At 47.2% G+C, this 23,316-nt stretch overlaps 1 protein-coding gene and 1 long non-coding RNA gene across 7 annotated transcripts in view; one reads left to right on the top strand and one right to left on the bottom strand.

Annotated features, from left to right (window-relative positions):
• Positions 1–22,435, bottom strand: part of NOL4 (nucleolar protein 4) — a 136,629-nt gene extending 114,194 nt beyond the window's left edge. For 2 of the 3 annotated variants that reach the window (XM_081873688.1, XM_081873689.1), the window contains exon 1: positions 21,027–22,435. In XM_081873688.1, the coding sequence (XP_081729814.1) occupies positions 21,027–21,305 (279 nt within the window). In that variant the 5' untranslated portion in view covers positions 21,306–22,435. Of the gene's footprint in view, positions 1–20,178; positions 20,283–21,026 lie in introns of those variants that run through there. The other variant, XM_081873690.1, reaches the window with a different exon arrangement.
• Positions 1,784–17,897, top strand: LOC309348490. Of its 4 annotated transcripts, none has more exons than XR_014159418.1 (3): positions 1,784–2,259; positions 3,023–3,101; positions 17,765–17,897. It is a non-coding gene; the product is annotated as an uncharacterized lncRNA (long non-coding RNA). The 4 variants fall into 4 exon arrangements; XR_014159419.1 differs by having other exon boundaries at positions 17,762–17,897; XR_014159420.1 differs by lacking the exon at positions 17,765–17,897 and adding an exon at positions 17,281–17,613.
• Positions 22,436–23,316: the final 881 nt, after the last annotated feature.

Genomic DNA, 23,316 nt, shown 5'->3' with positions numbered 1-23,316 from the left:
TCCACTTTGTTCAGTACTCTGTGTGTTTGTCTGTGTATCAGCAGTACCAACATATACAGTAGATCTGCATTTTTTTATGTGTGTACATCTACATAAGAAAAAATAACAGCACTAAATGAGAAAACTTTGGTGTGGATAGTATCAAGTCTCTTCTGTGTTTACAGAATCGTATAAGGGACCTCAAAGACCATCTGGTCCAATCCATTGCTGATGCAAGAACTTTACTGCTAATCAGTAGCCCATCCAGCCTCTGCTTAGGAACCTACTATGAAGAAGAAGTCCACCACTTTTCAGGGCAACCTGTTCCATTATCAAATAGCTCAAAATCAGGATGCTCTTCCCAACATTTAGTTGAAATTCTGTTTCTCGTAATCTGAAGGCATTAGTTTAGGTCTGTGAAGAAATCCTGTTTATTTGAATTAAGTTTTAATAAGTATCATGTAATGTGTTATTACATTTTGTATTGTGAGGAAGGGTGTGAGGAAGGGTTGCTGTTAGAATTCTCAGTGTGCAAAAGAATGAGAGAGTACCAAGTCATGTTTGTTTGTATCACATTAGTAAGATAGTGTGGACTCCAATGAAAAAGTGGGCGCGTTTTCTCTGTGTGTTTGTGTTCCAGCGTCTTTCTGGGTGGTGACATGTCAGGGTCAATGCATATGAGAGCATATTGAGGGGATTTCCCCCTGACATATGTATTTTATATCTCTACATCAAAAGATATGTGTATGCCCATCACAGTCTGTACCAGCATCATTTTCTGTTAGTATAAGAGTCATTTCACATATTGCACTTTGCTGAATTAGACCACAGACCCCCAACCCTAACTCCTTCCCACGTTATCCACATGCTCCTAACCCTAAGGTTCACAAATTGAGCATGAGCACCTGAAGGAAGCAAATGCATGGAGAACAATTGTGGGGAACCTGAAACCTTTTAAATGCTGTCAAACTCCTATGCCCAGTGGCTCCAGCAAACATGACCAATGATCAGGATTGATGAGTTGTAGTCCAACATCTGGAGGCCTGCTGGTTCTTCACTCCTGACATACAGCTTCTACACATGTAGAAGCATGTAAACTTCTACACAATCTGGAACTCTAATGCCACATGGTTCCAGAGTGCAAGGAAGCCAAGCACACAGAATTCTACATGTGTCAGATTCCCTGCTCAGATACTCTCCATATGTCAATGTTGGGGGTTGGGTTGCACATCATTAAGGGTGGAGGAACCAGCAGTGTGTCAATCTCTGCTTATAAGGATAACATGTGAAACAGTTTCCTTCAGCATTCCGTTTCCAACAGCAACCTGCCAGATGCCTAGAAGCTCACAAGCGGTACATGAAGATGACATGCAATTCCTGCTGTTTGCTTCCAACATCTGGTACTCTGGTACATCATTGCCTCTGAGCACCAAATGTCCATGTCCATACCTGCCTTTCCATGCAGGACTCCACAAGCAGGTTATCCCATGAGGTGATTGTATTGGTGTTTGTGTTTTGCTGGGCATACAGATGTGTGTGAATCACACACGTGTACAAGCAGCACATGGGACAAGGAACACGTGGGATGGCTCAGTCGGTAGGGCATGAGGCAGTTGATCTCAGGGTCGTGTGTTCGAGCTCCGCGTTGGGCAAAAGATTCCTTCATTGCAGGGGGTTGGACTAGATGACGTTCGTGGTCCCTTCCAACTCCACAGTTCTATGATTCATGGTCCCACCCCCACCCCCCACCGCAACGCTTGTCAGAGCGTTCCGTGCTGCCAGAGCAGGCATTGTGACGCAGCGCTGATTCTGTCGGCTTGTGCTCTGTTTGTGCCACAATCCCTGGTTGAGTCAATCCAGTTTCAGAGCCATTCTCTGGTTTGGGATGTGTACACATCACCAGTTCTCGGGGCGGGGAGCACGAGAGAGAGCGGGAAATTGAGGAGGGGGCGACCGCGTGCTGGCCTGTTCTGTTGGGTGTTTGGGGTCGGCACGTGGGCGTGTTTCCTGTCAGCCAGCGCCTGTGGCGGCTGGGCTCCGGCTCGCTCGCTGCCCGTCCAGGTGCCGCTCAGCTGGCTCCTGCAGCTCGCCGACCCAGTCGCCATGGGAACTCGGCGGGCGGAGGGGGCGGGGGCGCGCTCTGCCTTCTGCTGCCGGGCCTGCCCCAGCGCCGCGCGCGCTTCTTCCTGCTCGCCTGGCTTCGGCTCTCCTCCCCCTCCCCCCTCTCGCCTCCGCCAATCCGGAGAGGAGCCTCGGAGCCCAGCTATGTGTGTCCTGGAGGTATTTCAGGGTTACTATAGGAACGGGAAGGGAGAGGGAAGGGAGAACGAAGGCGAGGGGGAGAAAGCTTGCCCCCCCCCCGCCCGCCCGCCAGCGCGTGTATACACACACACCCTGCCTCTAACCCTCCCACCCCGATCCTTCCCATCCCGCCCCTTCTGCCAATGCCCCGAGTCAGGTGCCCGGCCGTGGCTGCGAAGTCAGGGGGAGGGGAGCAGGCAGCCGGGCCAGCGCCTGTCCTCCGCCATCCTCCTCGCGCCGTCCCAGCCCCAGAGCCTCGCTGCTGCTGCCGCCTTCGCCTGCCCTGCACGCGGCTGGGGACTCCTCCTCGCAGACCCGCTGCCGCGCCACACGCACGCGCGGCGGGAGAGGAGGAGGGGGCGGAGGGAGGGGGGTGAGGAGCGTCTGTTCTCGGCCCTTCCTCCCTCCCTCCCTCCCTCTCCGCCCAGGGTGCCTCTGTTCATCGCGCCGGGAAAGATGCTACAGTTGGGCGAGAGGAGCCTGGCAACGCCACGGACCCTGCGGATGCCAGAGCTGCAGCTTGGCTTTGAGGGAAAAGGGAGCGTCGGGCAGGAAGAAGGGGCAGTCGCATCGAATGAAGGGCCTCGAGGTGGCATTTTGGGTGCGAAGGGGGCAAAGGCACACAGTGGCGTCACCCGGTGGCACGGGCAGCTTCCACCCCACCCCCCGCCCTGCGGTATGCCAACTCCCTACAGCCCGATCCTGTGCAGAGTGTTTTTCTTTCTTTCGTTCTTTCCTGTAGTAACTCCGGCCAACGCGACTTACTCCCGAGTCATTGTGCTGCACAGGATCGCAAGCCGGCCCTAATTCCTCGTGGCCAGGTTTGTGTCAATTTGTGCCCCCAAGCGCCACTAAGACTTGCTTTCGTTCTCGTTCACGCCGCTGCACACTTCATATAGGAGAGTATTCCACATCTCATTTTTGCCATCGTTCTTTCTTTTGTTTTGCCAAGGCCCCTGGGAGGCTTGCAGTGGGTCAGGCTGGCCTAGGGAAACTACTAGAGCAGCCAAGCACAGCATATGGCCCCCTTCTAAGCTGCCAGCAATAACCCCTTTGATTCATCCTGTTGTGCATCTCCCCCAAGGTGTATGCTAAGCTCAGGGTGTGTGAGATATTTCCCTACATTTTTATTTTAATGTTTTAGGCAAAACAGGTGAGATGTGGGAGACAGACAATTTTTTGCAAGAGAAATCATATAGAAATTGGAGGTCCAACAAATTATCTGAACTATAGTGTTGAAAGCCCTTTGGGGTTTTGTTATTGTTGTTACAGCATATGGCTTATTGACTGAGGGTGGAGAGAGAATTGTCTGCCACTTGCTAAACCAATAGTAGGCAGGCAGGCAGGCAGATTTCTCAAAAAAAAAAAAAAAAAAAAAAACCCACCACCAAGTTAAATATGAAGTGTGTGAGAGTTTGCACACACATGCACATACCACATATTTTAGCCAGCACAGAGGTTTTGTGGTGTTTTTGACTATAAGATTCAGTTCTTATATAAGACTAGCATCACAGTATAAAAGGCTGCAGTAAACAGACAAGCATAAACGTCTGGTTCCAAAGCAGCACTAAAGTCCAAATATCTATTACTTTATTTCCTCCACCCTTAATTTACAGAATTTTGGATGGCCCTCATAATTTTTATTTGAATCTTGTTTCTGTTAGAATGTATGCAGATTGTGTATTTATTGAAGGAGGAAAGCACAGTGTCAAGTGCTAATTAAAATCAGGGTTATAGAACTTTTGTTACTGAGCTAAATGTGCCCCTCTTTCCATTTCCACTTGGCCTGTGGCAACTCCTTCACAGCCTTAATTAATATGCCCCCGCTCGGTTTTTGATCTGGTCCCACTCCCATTTCTGTGGGAATATAACTGGAAGACCTGGGCAAGATACAAGACAAGAAGTCTTTAGTTTCTAGGGGAGAAATAACCAAAAAAATGGGAAATCTGTTCTTTCCTCCAGTCTCTGCAGCGAATATATTATTGGAGTTGTTCCACACAGTCCCTAATCAAGCTGGTGCAGATGAAGGAGGAGGGAAGGATTACTTATGTGTGCCTGTATGAACAATTCCAGAAGGATAATTTGAGAAAAGTCATTTGTGTCATTCTTTGTGCTGTTGCCTGGTAGTCGAAAGAGTAGATCTGAGATGTCAGCACTATCATTGCAAGGGGCACAGTCTAAACTGTGGATTGTTGCCCAAGATGACACTAATATCTATGTGTTGGGTGGGGGTGGGCAGATAAGACTTCTCACATTTCCCAGGCATACAATCTGCAGTGCAGGGAGCTGCCATCTTGATGCCACATCCAATACTGTTTTCAACTAACTGCAGTTTGTTGCTTCATCCAGATTCAGACAAACTATAGTTAGTTATAATTAGGGCTTGTCGAAACAAACATACATCAAACAGTGGCTGATGATGTGTTATGTACTGAGTTGAATAGGATCCAAAATGCAGCAGTCAGATTGGTCCTAGAACAATACGATTCAGAATGCAGCAGTCTGATTGGTCCTAGAACAATGCATCAGTATGATTGGTCCGCAGGAGCCACCCAATCCAGCTCCAGGTAGAAGTGAATCCGCAACCTGATTGGCCTACAGGAGAATCCCAGAATTAGCCAATCACGTGTGGCCCATTGTGTAAATAATGTATATAAAGCAGATATTTTGGGGAAACTTTCATTCCTCACTACTATGAGCTGAATAAAGAGCATGAAATCCATACTCGATTCCGAGTGTATTTCATGATGAAAACTACCCACACTTCCTGGTTCAGACAAAATGACAAACTGGTTGGTTGAAAATGGAAGGGGCTGCTTCTGATTTCCTTCTCACTGTCCCAGCAGCACCAGCACAGAGCACTAGAGGAGGAGAGGGGATCAGGTCTATGCATATTAACTCTGATTTAATATAGGGGGCAGGGAGCCTGTGGCCCTCCAGAGGTTATTGGACTCCAACTCCAATCATCCCTGTTGCCCATGCTGACTGAGGTTGATGGGAGTTGGAGTCCAAAAATGTTTGGAGAGCCACAGGTTCCTGAACCCTAGATTACCATTACATCCAGACCAGACAATTAATTAATTAATTAATTAATTAATTAATTAATTAATTAATTAATTTTATATTCTGCCCTTCATCTGAAGAACTCAGGGCAGTTCAGAAGATTAAAAAAAATACAGGATAGAAGCACAAAATAAGCAAAGCAATAACCCCGCCTCCCATAAACACATTTAAAAGGCCGTAGAATATTAGAACATTAGTCAGCCAAAGGCCTGGTTGAAGAGAAACATTTCTGCACGGTTTCTAAAGATGTATTATGAAGGTGCCAGACAAGCCCCCCTTGGGAGAGCATTTCACAAACGGAGCCACTGCAGAAAAGGCCTGTTCTTGTGTGGCCACCCTCCAAACCTGTCATGGAGGAAGAAGGGCCTCATATGAGTCCAGGTTGGTTTATATGGCGAGAGACAGTTCTTGAGGTATTGTGGTCCTGAGCACTATGCTAGCTTTGCCTGACTCCTAAGTTTGATGAGCAAGCATTTGATCTTGCCTTAATCCATGTAAATGCCTACACTGGTGGGTTATGTTTGGGATTAAATATTTTGCTTCATTCAAGATTCCGCTTTGGGATCAGCATGTCTATGATTTGACCAGAATAGTTACCGTATTTCTTTATTCAGTATTTGGTTTTTCGAATTTCAGTGGCGCACTGTGTGAGGTCAAAATTTGGTGCCCTCTCGCCTCTCACCTTCTGTTTGGCTCAATTCACCATGTCATAATTATGATGGCCTGTGGCACCCACTACACTCAGCACCCAGTGTGGTGGAACCCTAAATTCGCCTCTGGTATACACAGCATATCTCTTGCTTTGCTATCGTCAGTTGTCAAAGAGGTTTGCAAGTTTTTGAAGGACTATAAAAACCATGAATACCCAGCTTGATCAGAATAAAACAAATTGTCTACATACTATGAACAATCATGGCTCTGTCCTACCACTTTCAGCTCCCTCTCTTCTCATCCTCACTATTCTATGGCCCCAGCCTTCAATAATAACCCAGAAATAAAATAATTTGATTACTCTGTTACTGTTTTCTTAAGTCATCTAAAGTTTTGCTAAGAGAAAGATGAAATACTGCTACAGATTGCTGTGGGCGGACTGGACCTTATGGGATCATATGATAAGTGGTGTTTTTATTTTACTGTATTCTAGATTTAGAATTTTTTTAAAAAAATCCCTCATAGAAAGTTTAGGTTACATCTCGTTAGTTTCAACTTAATATGCCCCCCGCCCCTCCGGCAATGCTTTAACAATTAGCATTCAGCTAGTACTATTGAAAGACTGGTCTTACTGCCTCTTGATTTGTATCCTGGCATTTGCTTTGTATTAAGGAACAACTATTATATACTGCGTGTGCACATGTATGATAATATATGTAACACCCTTTGTCTTAGAGTAGGCTCATTGAAATCATTAGGACTGACTTCTGAGTTGGTATGGTTTGGACTACATTGTCTGAAGCTAAAGGCAGAAGAGATGTGAACCTATAGACATTTGCAGATAAGGCTTTTGTTTGTAACATCTATTGGGTCCATTCACTATTCATTCTCTCACTCACAAACCATTTCACACTTTTCACACACTCCATTCATGTCCCACTCTGTCTAATCTATAGCATCCACACATTCGGTTGAGTATCATTGTGTTGGCGCTGTCTTCTCTGCACCCCTTTCATCAACAGTTCCATCTGCTTCTAAACTTAGTGAGAAGTTGTAATGTTCACAAGCATTTCATATAGCATTGAAATAGCTGAACTAATTTCTAGGAAGATCTTGTTTCAGTATGCTGAAGCTAGAACTCTTAACAGCCAGGAGCTGTGCTGGGTTCAGTGTCTTTGGGCTATGACCCCAGGCTCTTCTTTGGTCATGTATTGCTGATTCACAGTCACGTTCTATGATTTAGATTTAATATGTCTCTCTTAATATGAAGCAAATTATGCAAAATTTTGTTTTGATGTCCCAAATAGATATTCTTATTCTGTAATGGCAGACACATTTTATTACTAACTTCCAAACATTAAGCACCTAAATCCACAGTAATAACAGTTAAATGCAGTGATAGATAGATGGCAGGAGGCCCATTTTTTTCTTGACTTTTTAAACATCAGTTCATTCCCAGTAATCACTGCAATGCTCCTGTACAGTAGGTCTCATAATCTAGTCGTGAGGATGAAGGACTACTATTTTCCAACCAGTCAAATTCAGTTGAGTTAAACTGAATCAAGGGCATGCAGTTCTCAGCTCATTCTCTTAACTGCTGTGCTACTGCATGGGTGTATTGAGAACGAAGAAGGACTTTATTCAAGTTGTAAAAGCTCTTTCTGAAATTTCAACATTTATTTCTGCCCCCACTAGCTTACAGGGCTTGTCCTGTTATTTGGCAGAGTGAGGGAACGGCCTCAGGTGGTGTGTGCTGGGAGGCAGTGGTGCCCCTCAGCTCTTCCTCCTGAGCTCCCTGACCATACCCTCCTGTTGGGAGAAGAGAGCTGTGTGTGTCATGCCTCTTGCCCTCCACCTTTATAATTACCCTGCTGATCTCCCTCAGGGGCAGTGCAATGCTCTATTACTAATACTGAAGTAAGATTTACTGCTAAAAGTGGCATGGATGCATGTGTGTGCCATTTTGTCCTTTGCCTCAGGTAGCATAATATCTTGGGCTAGCCTTGATAGCTTGCTTTTAATCTTATTTATGTATTTAGTCAGTCAGCTTATCTTGTCACGGGTACCCCAAAGCAACTTACAACCAGACAATAAACCCCACATAGATACCTGTACATTAAAACCAAGAGGAAAAAGAAATACAGTACATATAAAATAGCCCACTCACTTCTAAAAAGCCACAGGTTACGGAGGAAAGTTTTTGCCTGGCACCTAAAGATATATGTGGCACCAACATTCATAGCACTGCATTAGCACACAGAGTGGGAGCCCATTGAAAACTTGAATACTTTAGCCATATTCTGGCATTCATCACTCCAGTGCTGAACAACATGTGAACAATGAATAGGTCTGCATCAAGTAGCCCTTTCTGTGATGTGGTATGCATCTAGGTTGCAGATTCCTCTCACCATAGACATTTATACCAGAGGCAGGAAACCTCCAGCCTCTGGGCCAAATTGGACCTGATACAGACCCCAGTTTGACTATGTGGCCATTTCCCCCAAACCACAGCCATCTCCCCCATGTCTGACATCATTTGTGATATCAGGTGTGAGGCAGGTAGACACATGGCTTCCACGGAAAAATTGGGAACCTTGAAGTGTGTTCTAATTGTTTCTTGGCAAGCAAGCCTTGCTGTCAGCACTGATCAATGGTGACAGCAACTGTAGTTGAGATTTGCTATGCTATGGAGTTCCTGGCTGGGAACCACAAAATTCCCCATGAAGGGGCCAGGCACCCACAATTTCTGGTACCAGGGCCATGTATGCTGCATGTCTCCCACACCCTGGGCACCCACAGTGGCGGGGCCAAGGTGGCACTTCTGCTGTAGTACAGCCAGTCCCTGTGCAAAATGGCCTTGCAGCAAGTATGGATTTTATTCATGAGCCTCCTTGACTTTGTTTTCAAACCCTGTAAAACCAATGCCAGTCAGCATGGACAATACTGGCTAGATATTCCTTTGGTCTACCTTGGTATAAGGCAGCTTCCTACATTCCTAACAGTGAGGAGGGAAATTGGCACTCTGCAGCAAGCAGGTGAAGCAGTGGTGGACACAGATGGAATCCTTCCCCTGGTAGTGTTGTTGCTCCAATTGAGCCCAGCAAACACCAGTTATAGAAAAGGAGCCCTTCAACAGTGCTCAAGGGCTGTAGTGTGGAATCGACCCTTAAAAGAGAGCTACAAAAGTCATTCAAAATCCCAGGAACCAGCATAATATTTTAGAAACTCAGCCTCAAGTTTTAAGAAAGAGTCCTGCAAAAATCAAGTAAGTATTCTAACATTCTTGTACTATCATCAATTTTCTAGGTACCCAAGCACCTGGATTTCCTACCTCACCTCCACCTACAGGAGAAGTGGCTACATTGCTACCTTCTAACTTGATAGATGGTCAAAAATTGAGTGTGGCCACCTCACAGTTGGCATGCCATACATACACCCCACACATTTTGCATATACATCACATAAACAGCAGAGCAAGCACGCATAGAATCATAGAATTGTAGAGTTGGAAGGGACCATGAAGTTTATCTAGTCCAACCCCCTGCAGTGCAGGAATCTCTTGCCCAACATGGGGTTCAAACCCACGACCCTGAGATTAAGAGTCTCATGCTCTACCAACTGAGCTATCCCAGCAGGATAATCACATGCATATTGCATACATACTAGGGGACACACGTGTACATACAGAGAGGGGCACATTACATACAATGGATGGATCTGGTGAGCAGGGAGGGAGAGATCTGTATCCCAATATCTCTCAAGCCCTTCAGAAAGTGCTTGCTGAATGCTGCAGAGGTGCTCCACAATGAGGAAGCAGCAGAGAATCAGATGGTGGGGGTCAGGGGTGGGGGCCTGTCATTGCTACCACCACCAAATTGTGAAGCGGGGAGTGTAAAAAACCTTTGGTGGCTGGATATGGCCTGGGGGCCATAAGTTAGTCATTCCTAGCCTAGAGTATCACTAAACTTCTGTAAACACTCTTTGATAGTGATCTAGAACAAGTGATTTGTGAATAATAGTTTGTGGATGTTGTATAGAATACATTAAATATTGGCTTTCTTTGGTGGCAGTACGTAGAAAAGCATGGGTGGAGAGAGAATAAATATTTGGGTCAGTAAGTCAATGAACAGAATTAACATGATCACAGAGAACAGGACCCATAAGAACTCAGTTTGCACAGTTGATTGCACAACTTTTTGCACTGACAGAACACTAGTTCACTGTTTGTGTAGAAGAGATAAAACTCCACACTCACTTCCTCTTCCTTGAGCAATAGGAATACTGGTTTTGATAAAGTTCCTTTCATTTGGAAGAGTAACCACTGTAGATGTGTGGTGTTCTTGCACAAATCTGCTTATTTTAACAAATCTGCTTTATTTTTACAAGTATGGGGTATGGGGGAAAGAATACAAGGAGAAGGAAAAAAGATAAACCAAAGCACGGAGATGAATAATTTCACGTGTTTGTTCTGGTGATGATGTCATCAGCAGTGCAGGACCCCTGTCTCTAGGCTGTTTTCCTTTTGCTTTTTCACTGATCACCAACTTGTTGCTCACTCAAGCCATATTTTCTGCTTAGGCCTGTGCCCCTTGGGAAGAAAAGTGTGGTGAGTGATCTTAGGAATGCCACTGCCTTATTTTTCGGTGAGAAAGTGAAAGTGAATCATGGAATAGTAAGGACTGTCCCTGTCTACAGGGGAGATAACAGGAACTGGTGGTTTATGGTGCTTTCAGTGTGGAGCATGTCCCTACACACAGCTAAGCCGAAGTGAAAGGAAGCTCTCTTCCAAAGTGATTACAATTGCATGGGCCATAATGTTGGTGGCATGCCTCCTAGCCTTATCCCTGTAGTATTAATGGCCTGGCTGCATTGCTTGTCCACACACTAAAGCTGAAAGTCTAAAGTAGGGAGCCTGATGTGCATGTGTAGCCTTCCCATGTGATTTAGAAGCCCATGCAATCAAGGTTCTAAATAATGCAGAGAATCTACATGCACATAGCTGAATTGACTTCAGTCCCAACACATGGACATCAGCAGGGCCAGGCCATTGAGGATGTGTTGAGGGGGCAAGCCAATAATAATAATAATAATAATAATAATAATAATAATAATAATAATAATTTTTTATATCCCGCCCTCCCCAACCGAAGCTGGGCTCAGGGCGGCTAACAACAATCAAAATAATCCAACATTCTAAAAACATTAATTATAAAATTAATTAAAATCAAATTAAAATCAAATTGATGGCAACCATTAAGCAAAATTCTGTGCAGATTGCCAGAGGAGGGGGTCAGGCTGCGCCCTGACCAAAGGCCTGGTGGAACAGCTCTGTCTTGCAGGCCCTGCGGAAAGATGTCAGGTCCCGCAGGGCCCTAGTCTCTTGTGACAGAGCGTTCCACCAGACTGGAGCCACGGCCGAGAAAGCCCTGGCTCTAGTTGAGGCCAGCCTAACCTCTCTGTGGCCTGGGATCTTCAGGATGTTTTTATTTGCAGACCGTAAATTTCTCTGTGTGACATACCAGGAGAGACGGTCCCGTAGGTACGAGGGTCCTAGGCCGTATAGGGATTTAAAGGTTAAAACCAGCACCTTAAACCTGATCCTGTATTCCACCGGGAGCCAGTGCAGCTGGTATAGTACCAGATGAATATGATCTCGCAGCGAAGACCCCATAAGGAGTCTCGCCACGGCATTCTGCACCCGCTGGAGTTTCTGGGTCAGTCTCAAGGGCAGCCCCACGTAGAGTGAGTTACAATAATCCAGTCTGGAGGTGACCGTCGCGTGGATCACAGTGGCTAGGTCAGGGCGAGAGAGATAAGGAGCCAACTGCTTAGCTTGGCGGAGATGAAAAAATGCCGCCTTTGTTATAGCTGTAATCTGCGCCTCCATAGAGAGGGAGGTATCGAAGATTACACCCAAACTCTTAACGGACGGTGCTGGCACTAATTGCACCCCCGCAAGAGATGGGAGTTGCCCCCTCAATCCCATATCGCCCCGTCCCAGCCAGAGGACCTCTGTCTTCGAAGGATTTAACTTCAACCGGCTCCCACGTAACCATCCAGCCACAGCTTCCAGACATCTGGTCAGTGTGTCTGGGGCCGAGTCAGGATGGCCATCCATCAACAGATAGAGTTGGGTGTCATCGGCATACTGATGGCAACCCAGCCCAAAACTCCGGACAAGCTGGGCGAGGGGGCACATAAAGATGTTAAAAAGCATCGGGGGAGAGAATCGCACCCTGAGGCACTCCACACACCAAGGAGTGGCGCGATGACAATTCCCCCCCAAGCGCCACCCTCTGTCCCCGACCAGAGAGAAACGAGCGCAGCCATTGAAGGACTGTGCCCTGGATCCCCACATCGGCAAGGCGGTGGTCCAGGAGTTCGTGATCGACCATGTCGAAGGCTGCTGACAGGTCTAGAAGAATCAGCAGCCCCGACCCGCCTCAATCCAGCTGCCTGCGGAGATCATCTGTTAGGGCGACCAGAGCCTTCTCGGTCCCATGACCAGCGCGGAAGCCGGACTGGAATGGATCCAGAGCCGATGTTTCATCCAGAAACCTACCAAGCTGTTCAGCAACCGCTCTCTCAATCACCTTACCCAGGAATGGAAGATTCGAAACCGGGCGGTAATTGGATAGATCTAAGGGATCTAATGATGTTTTCTTCAAGAGCGGACGCACCACTGCCTCCTTCAGTTCCCCTGGGAATATCCCGGTGCCAAGGGACAAATTGATGATATCACCCAGGGGGGCCCGCACCTCGTCTGGACACGCTCTAATCAGCCAAGACGGGCACGGGTCAAGAGGACAGGTGGTGGGCTTTCCAGCTCAGAGGAGTCTGTCCACATCGGCTGAGGTTATCCAGTCAAAGTGGTCCAATACTGGACCCGAGGACAGTCGAGGGGCCTCCAGTTCCTTTATTGTATCCAAATTGGCAGGGAGGTCATGGCGGAGCAACAGGACCTTCTCCGCAAAAAAGCTCGCAAATGCCTCACAGCTGTGTGTCAAATTATTATTTAAATCTGGCTGTCCTTCAAGGGACGTTAAAGACCTAATTATACTAAATAATTGTGCCGGGCGAGAGCTAGCGGATGCAATGGAGGCCGAGAAGTAAGACTTCTTAGCAGCCTTCACTGCCATCTCATAGGTTTTCATAAAAACCCTATAAAATGTTCTTGAGGCTCCGTCACGGGCACCCCGCCATACTCGCTCCAGCCGTCTGAGGTCCCGCTTCATTTTCCGAAGCTCCTCGGTAAACCAGGGAGCCTGGTTTCTGCGGGATCGCAGAGGGCGCCTGGGTGCGATCTCATCGATGGCTGCTAGGAGCTGGATATTCCAGCCCTCAACAAGCTCAGTCAATGAGTCGCCAGGGGGAGCAAGGTCCCGCAAGGCCTGACGGAATCTATCAGAGTCCATCAGCCTCTGCGGGCGAGCCCAAATTGGCTCGCCACCTAAGCAGGGTGGGGGTGGAAAATCAATCCTGGCTTTCAGAGCGTAGTGATCAGACCATGGCACCTTCATCGAAGGAGACATGATCACATCTATACCGGCGCCAAAGATCAAATCCAGCGTGTGGCCTGCTTGATGTGTGGGGACCGAAACAAACTGGGAGAGCCCTAGTGTCGCCATGGAAGACACCAGGTCCAGAGCCTGTGAGGAGGGAATGGCATCAGCATGGATGTTGAAGTCCCCCAATACCAATAGGTTAGGGAACTCCAAGGCCCATCCGGCCACCGCCTCCAGCAGGTCTGACAGGGTGGCTGCTGGTGCGCTAGGTGGCCGGTACACCAGCCAGACAGCCAAGCTCACCTCGGAGCCCCACACTAGTCCAACACATTCAATGCTGGGGATCGATGGCGATGGTAGAGCCGTGAAAGAACAATCTTCCCGGATTAATAATGCCACCCCTCCCCTCCGGCCCACAGTCCATGACTGGTGGAGGACGGAGAAACCCGGGGGCGCCATCTCTTGTAAGGTAACAGTTTCCCCTTCGCGCACCCAGGTCTCCGTCACACAAGCCAGGTCAACCCCCTGCGAGGTGAAGAAGTCTCGCAGGGTGGCGGTTTTGTTGCCTATAGACCTGGCATTGCACAACACCAGTGATGGAGGTGAGTAATCCTTGCTCACCCTACCTTCGTCCCTCGGGATGGGGCGCAGATTGGAAGGGGTACGAGCATATCCATATCTTGATCCCCTTCGCCTATGGCATCTGCCCCCACCGCCATACCTCCAAGCCAAGTGAGTGTGATCCTGTTTCCCCCTTGACTGTAATCATGTGAGGGCTTGAACATCTGAAGAGGGTTTCACAGGGTGTGCATTCAGATATCTATCATCTTCCTTGCCTCCCTCCATGGCAACAGCAATTCTTCTCTCATGTGAATGGAGGCAGAAGGAATGAGCTGAGCCACAAGGATCAGCTCTGCCTCCTGCAAGGGAAGTATATCTCTACCTTTTCCACCCCTCAGTTCCCAACATTTCATCACACTTCTAACCAAAGACAGGAGCAGCTTGATTCTCATAGTCTGGGATTACTGGAATCACTGGAGACAGGGGTTTGTGATTGATGGGAAATTCCAAAAGGGCACTGAGAGCAGATTAGCTGAGAGAACCCAGTAGCAGTATAAGCACAGCCCTGCCTCTATTACTTCCCCTCCCTTTGCTGGTCACTACACTGGAGACCCAGAGCCACTGAGTGTCTCAAGTATAGTGACACTGTTATACAGAAGTCCAGAAGCTTTTCTTTGATGGTGATTTGCACATTGAAATATATATACTAGTAAAGTGCTTTTTATTAAGAACATAAGAAGAGTCTGGCTGCTGGACCAGGCTAAAGGCCCATCTAGACCATCCTATTCTCACAATGGCCAACTAGATGCTTATGGGAAGCCTGGATTCAAGTGCAGCTAGTATTCAGTGACATACTAGGTGGTACTCAACTAAGTTTTGCTCAGAGTACTCCCATTTAAATTAATAGGGCTAATTTAGTCATGTTCATTAATTTCAATAGGCCTGCTTTGAGTAAAACTTAGCTGAATAAATACCACCCCCAATGTGTGTGGGGTGTGTGGGTGGGTGTAAATAAATACACATGTAAATAAAAACACATGTAAAAATGCATGTAGATAAAAACAAAAAACATATACACACGCATGCACACTTCTGTTCTGCATGCCAGTCATTTAATTGCTAAATGCAACATATACATTCTTCATGAGGTAAATGTATTGTGTTCTCTGTCCAGAACCCCCTAAGCTCTAAGTTCAGTGGCAAATATTGACTGTATTTCCACATCCTCATATTGATTTGTACTTTGACCATTCCTACCCACTTTCATTTTCACTGCTAATTTTGAAGCTTCGGAGAGGAATTTAGTATATACATATATTTACAAAAGTCTATCCCTGTTTTCTAACATTCTTTGGAAAGCTACATCCTAAAATATTGCAATTGCCATATTTTTTAAAATTACTGACTGCCAGAGATAGTTTTGTGGCTATAATTTAGCCATGTAATGAAGGATTTTTCTTATTTGTGAAAATCTACATTAAAAATTACCAGTTAATAAGCCATGTCAATCTTTAGAAGAGTTTTACATAACTGAACAAGTTTGACATAAAGATGAGGTATAAAGCATAGCCAAAGTGAAAATATTATTCCATAGAATTTTAAGATAAAAGTATAACTTTTATATAGAGGGTGTGCAGAACACAGAGTAGCTATATCCTAATGCTTTAACTTTTTTAGTTAACCAGTGGCACATAGACACATTTTACTCCTGTCATGAGGATTGATTATTCTAACACACATTGGAGACTAAGAACTCAGAAACAGAGATTGGTAATTATTAGGAAGTTGCCTTGTACACTGATAGCAGCTTTCTAGAGATTCAGACTGGAGTCTTTCCCATCCCTGACAGGATATGCCAGAAATTGACCTGGAACTCTGCCTCTATTCTACTACTGATCTATTGTTGAAAAATAATAGGAACCCCAAGATGCATATTTACAAACCTTCAATAACATTCCCACAATTGTATTGTTGTGCTGACACTTGTGGCATGTTAAAGTCCTGTACGTTAACAGTTTTCTTAATAAGTATTTCACAAACTTATTTGCTCTTTACAGTTATCACTGCGAGTTAAAGGGGAGAGTTTATAATAAAGATACATTTTTTAAAGGAGCATGGCTAGCAGTCCAATTCTATGCATTTGTGCAGATGATGTGTCTGCAATAGCATCATAATATCACCACAACTCTTGTGTAGTTGTACTGGCATAATTTTTGACACCCCACATCCTAAGCAGTTACAAACTGATGCAGCAAGTCAGGAATGGACCACTGAATCATATGCAACTTAATTTCCTTTTAAAGTGTAATTTAAACCCCAACAACTTTTATGCTAGGGTAACCAAAATATTGGTCTGTGGAATCCATTAATTAGACCTTCACCAGCACACACATCTGAACAAGTGGCATAACATCCACATAGTTACTTACACAAAAGATAGCAGGATACACATATTTCTCTCAAATAGGGATCAAGAGGACTCTCTGCTTTCATATAGTATTTCACCTGGCCCTCATTGCTTATCCTGAACTGCTGATGTGAGGCCCCACCCCTAACTAATTCAGAAATGTTTGAACTCTAGCAGGCATGGCCAAACTTGGCCCTCCAGCTGTTTGGGGACTACAATTCCCATCATCCCTGACCACTGGTCCTGTTAGCTAGGGATGGTGGGAGCTGTACTCCCCAAACAGCTGGAGGGCCAAGTTTGGTCATGCCTGCTCTAGACCATAGACCTGAATTCACATCCTTGGCACATCATTCCATACATGAGAACATTTGATTTCAAGCTGGATACTATAATTTGTACCATTACCACATAACATCACTGATGTTTTTCATTATTTCCAATTTTATTTTCAAAAATAAATACTAATTTAGTCAGAAATCTCATAGAAGTTGTTCATAAAATTATCTGTAGAATTTCAGTCACCAGTCACACTAAGGATAGTGTTATGTGTTGCTAAGTGACTGTGAGTATCAAGTATAAAAACTTTAAACTAAGGTAATTATTGTCAGCCATTTGGCATATTTCTCTGTCTTATGCTTTCAAGTAAAGCCTCTTGATTAGGCATCATTTCACTGTTCTCATAAACTGCAGTTTGGGCTTAATGAAAGAGAGCAGATGACAAAAGAACAACAGTGGGAAGAGTTATCAGAGGTACAGTATATTATTCATTGAGCTGCACATATAAATACTCCACTGTGTGTTGTCCCACTGTAGACCTAAAATGGCCGTATTGCAGGATGTTGTTGCCTGGTGACCAAGAGTGCATCTCCTACACCACAGAGGGATGTGAAAACAGGGAGACTGATTTGCTCCTTTTGCTCTCCAGAAGACTGAGACACTGAAATAAATTAAATCAGCATTCAACAAGCTAAATATTCCCTTTCTCTGCATGCTGTTTAAACTGAATGAGGCCCTGGGAGCCTGAGGTGTTCACCAACATGCAACAGCAAACTAGATATAATATATGTTCAGGCCTTTGTATTTCATTCGCTGTCCATGCCATTTAATAAACAGATAAGGGCACTGCTACTGTAAGCCTGCAAGTTATTCTTGCTTCAGTGAAGTCTGTGTTGCTTGTCTGGTCTGTTCCGGTGCAAACTCCCACCTGCTATCAGTCTCTCTTTCTTTCATTAAAATCAAGTAGTTAATTAGCCCCAGCCTGTCCTCTCCCCTTCTCTCTTTCCCTTTAATGCAGCAGTAATGATGTCTAATTACCAGCAGCAGTGGATTACAGAACCTTCAGGAGCAAATCTCTCTGCCTGACAGCAAAGCTGAACAACAAACCTTAAAGCTTCAAGGAGAGAATAATTCTGGACAATGAAGGTGGTTTGCATATTAATTTTTCATCAAGCCAATTGCTTTGATGTTAAAAATGTTATTTTGTGCATCTGTTAATTCTGTACTGACCAGAATTATCAATAGTGTTTGATTTTTTAAAATGAAATACTGTACACTACAATGACTTTTCTGGTAGTGGGAAAAGTTTTTTGATTATATAGTATAGAAGTTACTGTCTCTGTGCACTGTAGCAGCAGATATATATGTGACAACATTGTCAAGTGTATGCAGCAATCAGACAAAAGAGTTAACAAGGAGTGATAGTATGTGATTAAACTCTTCTATGGCCACTGGATATATTGGGATGAATGAGATGCTACAAAGCAGAGTGAAGCTTCTGTCCATGGTGCCAGTGAGTAAACTTGAATGACTTCACATAAATGTTAATAGCAAAGTGAAACTGAAAACACTTCCAAAGTCAACCATTGATATGTATCCAGCACACCCAGTGCTTCAAATGGAGTAAGATGCTATCCCACATCTTTTCAGGCTGCCTCCAAACCACCTTATTTCTTCCAATGGATGTTATTGAGTCTGGCATAATTTGAAATGAAACCATTCCGCTTCACTTCACTTCCACTTTGAGCACTGAGTGCACATTAGAAAAAAATCGGAAGTTGTCCTTAAACAATTGATGCATCCTTGTGAATGGGGATATGAAGTTTGAGGTGATCATGATTCAGTAACATCTGTGCATGCTGTTTGATATTTCTGTTATGGAACAGATTTAGGAAACTAAATATTTGCATGCACTCAAGATTGAATATTTTACCAATGCAAGGAATGCTGTTAGATTTGAATCATAGAATTGTGGAGTTGGAAGGGACCCTGAGGGTCATCTAGCCCAACCCCCCGCAATGCAGGAGTCTTGCCCACAGCTGTCCTTGGGTGGGTTCAAACCGCAAACCTTCTGGTTAACAGCCAGACACACTGTCCCATGGTGCCACTGATAATACAGAGTAGTGTGTACTGGGCACAGTCCAGTGCACAGACATGCATGGGCATATACCAACCTGCATTGGATTTGGGCCATTTAATGTAATATAGAAATTTGATGGGCCTTTTTATAGTTTTGTTCCCCCATTATTGCACTGTTGTAGAGGTGATCGTTTCCAACATTGTTGCTGCAAACCTACACACACTTACCTGGGAGAAAGTTTCACTGAACTCTTGAGTAAAGGATTGAGTATAGGATTGTTCTGTGCTTTTCTGAGTCAAGCAGACAAATGCTTAGGTGAAACTATGTTTAGTAGGTGAGTATAGAAAGATAAATTATGGGCATCAAATTGTGACAGAAGCAGGAGCCAAAAGAGTGGGGATATGCAAAACCCTTTAGAAACAGCACAAATGTGGACTTAGGTAATGCAGATGTATGTCATTTATACAATGCAATCCTATATATGCCTACTCAGAAGTAAACTCTGTTGAATTCAGTGGTACTTACTCCCAGATAAGTGTGCATAAGAATACAGCCATAAAGTCCCAGAATAGTGCTTTATCTTTACAGGGAAACTAATTTTTCTAAGGCTATCCATAAATTCTATCTTCCTTCAAACATGAGTTTACCTATAGCTTTCCAAGAAAGATGCTATGAGACATAAAGGATGCTTCCCGCAATGCTATTCCAGTTAATCAGCATTAACTTAATTAATCAGCATAGATACGAAAGTATATTAGTTGAGCTTTTCTTGAAATTTGGTTATACTTTATTTTTATGGGATTAGGTACTTGAACCGTAGTAAATAGTTTGGATACAGGTTTATAGTGGATAAAATCCACTTTTGAAATAAATGGATTTATGCAGGAGTGCTCGGTGGAGTGTCCCAAAGGTACAAAACTTTTACAAAGTAATCCCAATAGGTAGCTGAAATCCTGAAACCATAAAATAATAAACACTGTATAAATTATTTCCCATTACTTTAAGACATTTAGTATTATTTCATACTTATTTCATTAACCATGGCCTCTGGCATACAAATACTCTATCTTGATTTGCTGCTGGTGATTTAAAAAGCACATAGAATCCTAGCACTCTACAGCCACATCTTAAATACATTCTACAAAATCTTTCACTGTTTCAAAAAAGAAAAAAGAAAAAAGAAAAAGGAGAGCCAGGATACTTTTTCTTAGTCCAACAACAAAAATGTGTTTCATCAACTCTGAATGCCAAAGGTAAGGGTTTTTGCTATTGCACACACTTCCACAAACCAGAGTAAAAGGTAAAGCTTGGAAATCAAGAAAAACTAATGGAAGAAGAGGAGAATGCAAACCTACTTGTAACCAACAGTTCCCATCTTCTGAACCAGGAAATTCTGCCGCCACCACTACCACCACAACCCAGCATAATAGCACTTCTACTGTGAGATCTGCAGCTAGCTTTTCAGCTTCCAACCTCTGGAAGGCTCACAATACTTCTGGGCTGGCATCAAGTGAGACTTGAACAAGCGGGGAGGGCGGGGGGGGGAGACCAACCAATTCCTCCATTTGGTCATGTGCAAAAGCCTACAGCTCTTTTGTTGATTCCCCCCTGCCCTCTGCTTTCTGCAGTGAGCCGAGCACAGCTCCCCGATGCTCAGAGGGATATGGGCTAACAATGGAGGGGGAAAACACAAGCTGCTATCCCGAGGAAAGCCCCAAGCCAAGGGCCGCCCCGCTTTGTGCCAAGAAGGACCCGCGGTGCTTTCTCGCTCGGAACTCGTCTCAGATGGGGAGCGCGGAGGCGTAGGACATGCCTCCCCCCCCCAGCAGCCCCCCCCCACGACGCCCCCTCTCAGCCCCGGGAGGCGAAGGGAAGAGGCCGCCCCCCAACAACGACAGAAAGGGGATCATGGCAAGGGAAAGGCAGGAGGGCGATCGCGCTCAGGGTGTGCTTGGTGCGTTGGCCGCGCAGGGAAAGAAGGGAAGGGAGGCGCACAAAGCCCAGAGCCGTGCAGAAGGTGCCAGGCAAAGGCAGCGCTGGCTGGAGGTTGGGGGGCGGGGGGAGGAGGAGGGGGCGGAGGGAGGCGAGCAGCCGGAGCCCACGGGTGGCCGCGATGGGGCGGCAGCTGCCTGCTGCTGCTGCTGCTCGCCACTCTCCCTCCCCGGTGCGGCTCCCAAACAAGGCAGGCAATTTCTCGACTCACCGTGGTCTTGACCGGCACGTAGAGCACTTGCTTCCCTCCGCCGCCGCCACCAGCGCCAGCCCCGCTGACCTCGTCCGGATGGCCGAGCTGGAAGCCTTTGGATTTGACCCAGAATTTGAATTTGGCGTTATCCGTGGAGCTGCTCTCGGAGCCGTTCAGCAGCTGGACAATCCGCTCATATTTCTTGCGGGTCACCGTCTTGGTTTTGCCCGAGTCCCCGTAAGTCCGGAGGCACCAGTCCTGGAACTGGCGGTACATGTCCCGGTCGCCGCTCTCCATCGTCCCCGGGCGAGACACACACCCCCAAAGCGGACCGGGGCACCTGTTCACCCCGGGCTCATGGAGGAGGAAGATGCAACCAGGAGGAGGAGGTCCCGCGACAATCACACCCTAGAGAGGGCTAAGGGGTGGGGGTGGCTGGGGGGTGGGTGGGTGTGCGTGTGTGTGTGTCTGCTGGGGGGGTCTCCTCCCCCCTTTCTTTGCTGGAGGAGCGATCGGGGTGGATGAGGGGCTGGGCGATCAATTCCAGAGTGGCTCAGCAGTCCTGATCATTTTTCAACTTGATCATCCCAACCGCCACCCCTCCTCCCCACATCCACCAGGTCTTGCTTCCCCAGTACGTGATCCGTCCCTTTAATCTTGTGGCCGGCAGGACTATCCCAGCGTCTCCAGCAGCGCCTCTCCCCCCACCCCCGAGGGTTGCGCCTTTATGGCCCCGAAGACATGGACCCTAGCTCCGCGAAGAAAAAAGGAAAGGCAGAGCGAAAGGACAGATCATGGAGTCGGATTCTTCTCTCCCGGGCATCCGCTTCAGCCTGGATGGTGCAGGTTGGAGGGAGGGGGGGCAGAGAGAAAAGCCCACCCTCCACCCCAGCCAGCCAACCCTGGGCTGCCTTCCTGTGTCTGTCCGGGAGGACCCTGCTTCTCCCACAAGCAGCCTCTCCACGCAGGATGGAGGAAAACGCTGAAGGGCAAACGGGTCTCTCTTCTCCTCTTCTCCTTTATTCCATCTTAGGGCTCCATGCTTTGGGTGGGAAGCTGTTGGTGGGATAGAAAGTTCTTTCCTGCCTAACAAATCCAGGGTGCATCACCGAGAGAAATCTTGACAGATCATCCTCGCAGCCTTTATTTAGCTATTTTTTTTGGGGGGGGGAATCCCACTAGACCGAGTAAAAGAATAATGATGATAATAACCTCGACCCTTCTGAAGGTACAAAAATTAGGCTTGGGACCAAAGGAGGGCGAGCTGAGTTCTGGGAGGATGTTGGCCGGCGGATGGCGGCCGTCGGTGGGGCTGCGCATGTAAAAACGGTTTTTCGCCCATTTAGCGACTCGTCCAGCCGAAGGTATCTGGTGGTCTCCCCCGGCTGCGAGGCGTTCGAGGAAGTTTGGCGTCCGGATGCTTGATGGAGAACCAGCGCCGCCCGTCTCCTCGCCGCCGCCGCCGCCGCCGCCGCCGCCTGCTTCCCTCCCTGCTCCGAGCAGCCTCGATTATTGTCCCTGCCTTGGCCCCCGTTTCCGTTACCCCTTGAAACCCTCGCCGCCTGTGGGCCGCGCCGCCGAGCCCCCTCTCCTCCTCGGGAGCCCAGTTGCCAGCGCCTCGCGACGACGACCCTCCGAGCTGGCGAAGGCAGGCGGCAGCTGCTCCATCCGACACCTATTCGCCGCCCGGGAAAGGGAGTTCCCCTCCTCCGCCTCCGCCTCCGCCCCGCCGCGCGAGCCCAGACACACTCCCACTCTGTCTCTCTGCGCGCGTCTTCTCTCTCATGGCTCCCGGACCCGTCCAGTCCTGGCTCCTCTCTCTCTCTCTCTCTCTCTCTCTGGTCACCTCACACGCCAATCCCAGCTCCCTCTCTCAGACCCTCCTATGGCTCGTTGCCGAGGGGGGTGAGGGGAAGGCACCGCACGGCTCTCCCTCCCCCCCTCTCCACGGCTCTCCCTCCATCCGAAAGGCGCCGTGAGGTAAATGAATGGGCCGCCTGGCACCTTGCGCGCGCGCCGCGCCTCAGCCTTGTCCCAGGCAGGCACTTGCGAAATGGACAGTGCCCGCCTGCCTCTCCCGCCTCCGCCTCCTCCTCCTCTTCCCCCCTCCTCCCCCCACCCCGCTCGCTCCCTCAGTCTCTCTCTCTCTCTCCCTCCCCCGCCTCCCTCTCTGCCAGCCGCTCTCTCTGCTCAGCGGCTCTACTAGAAGGTCTCGCGGCGCAGGAACCGGGACTGACAGCCGGCAGCGCGAGCCGAGCGCGAGCAAAAGCTCCTCGCCAAAGCCCTTCTCTCCCGCGTCGGCTCCCCG

Source organism: Podarcis erhardii (genome assembly GCF_964252035.2).
Source record: "Podarcis erhardii genome assembly, chromosome: 8".
NCBI lineage: Eukaryota > Metazoa > Chordata > Lepidosauria > Squamata > Lacertidae > Podarcis > Podarcis erhardii.
Note: the sequence above shows the minus strand (reverse complement) of the source record. Positions and strands in the feature narration are given on the sequence as shown.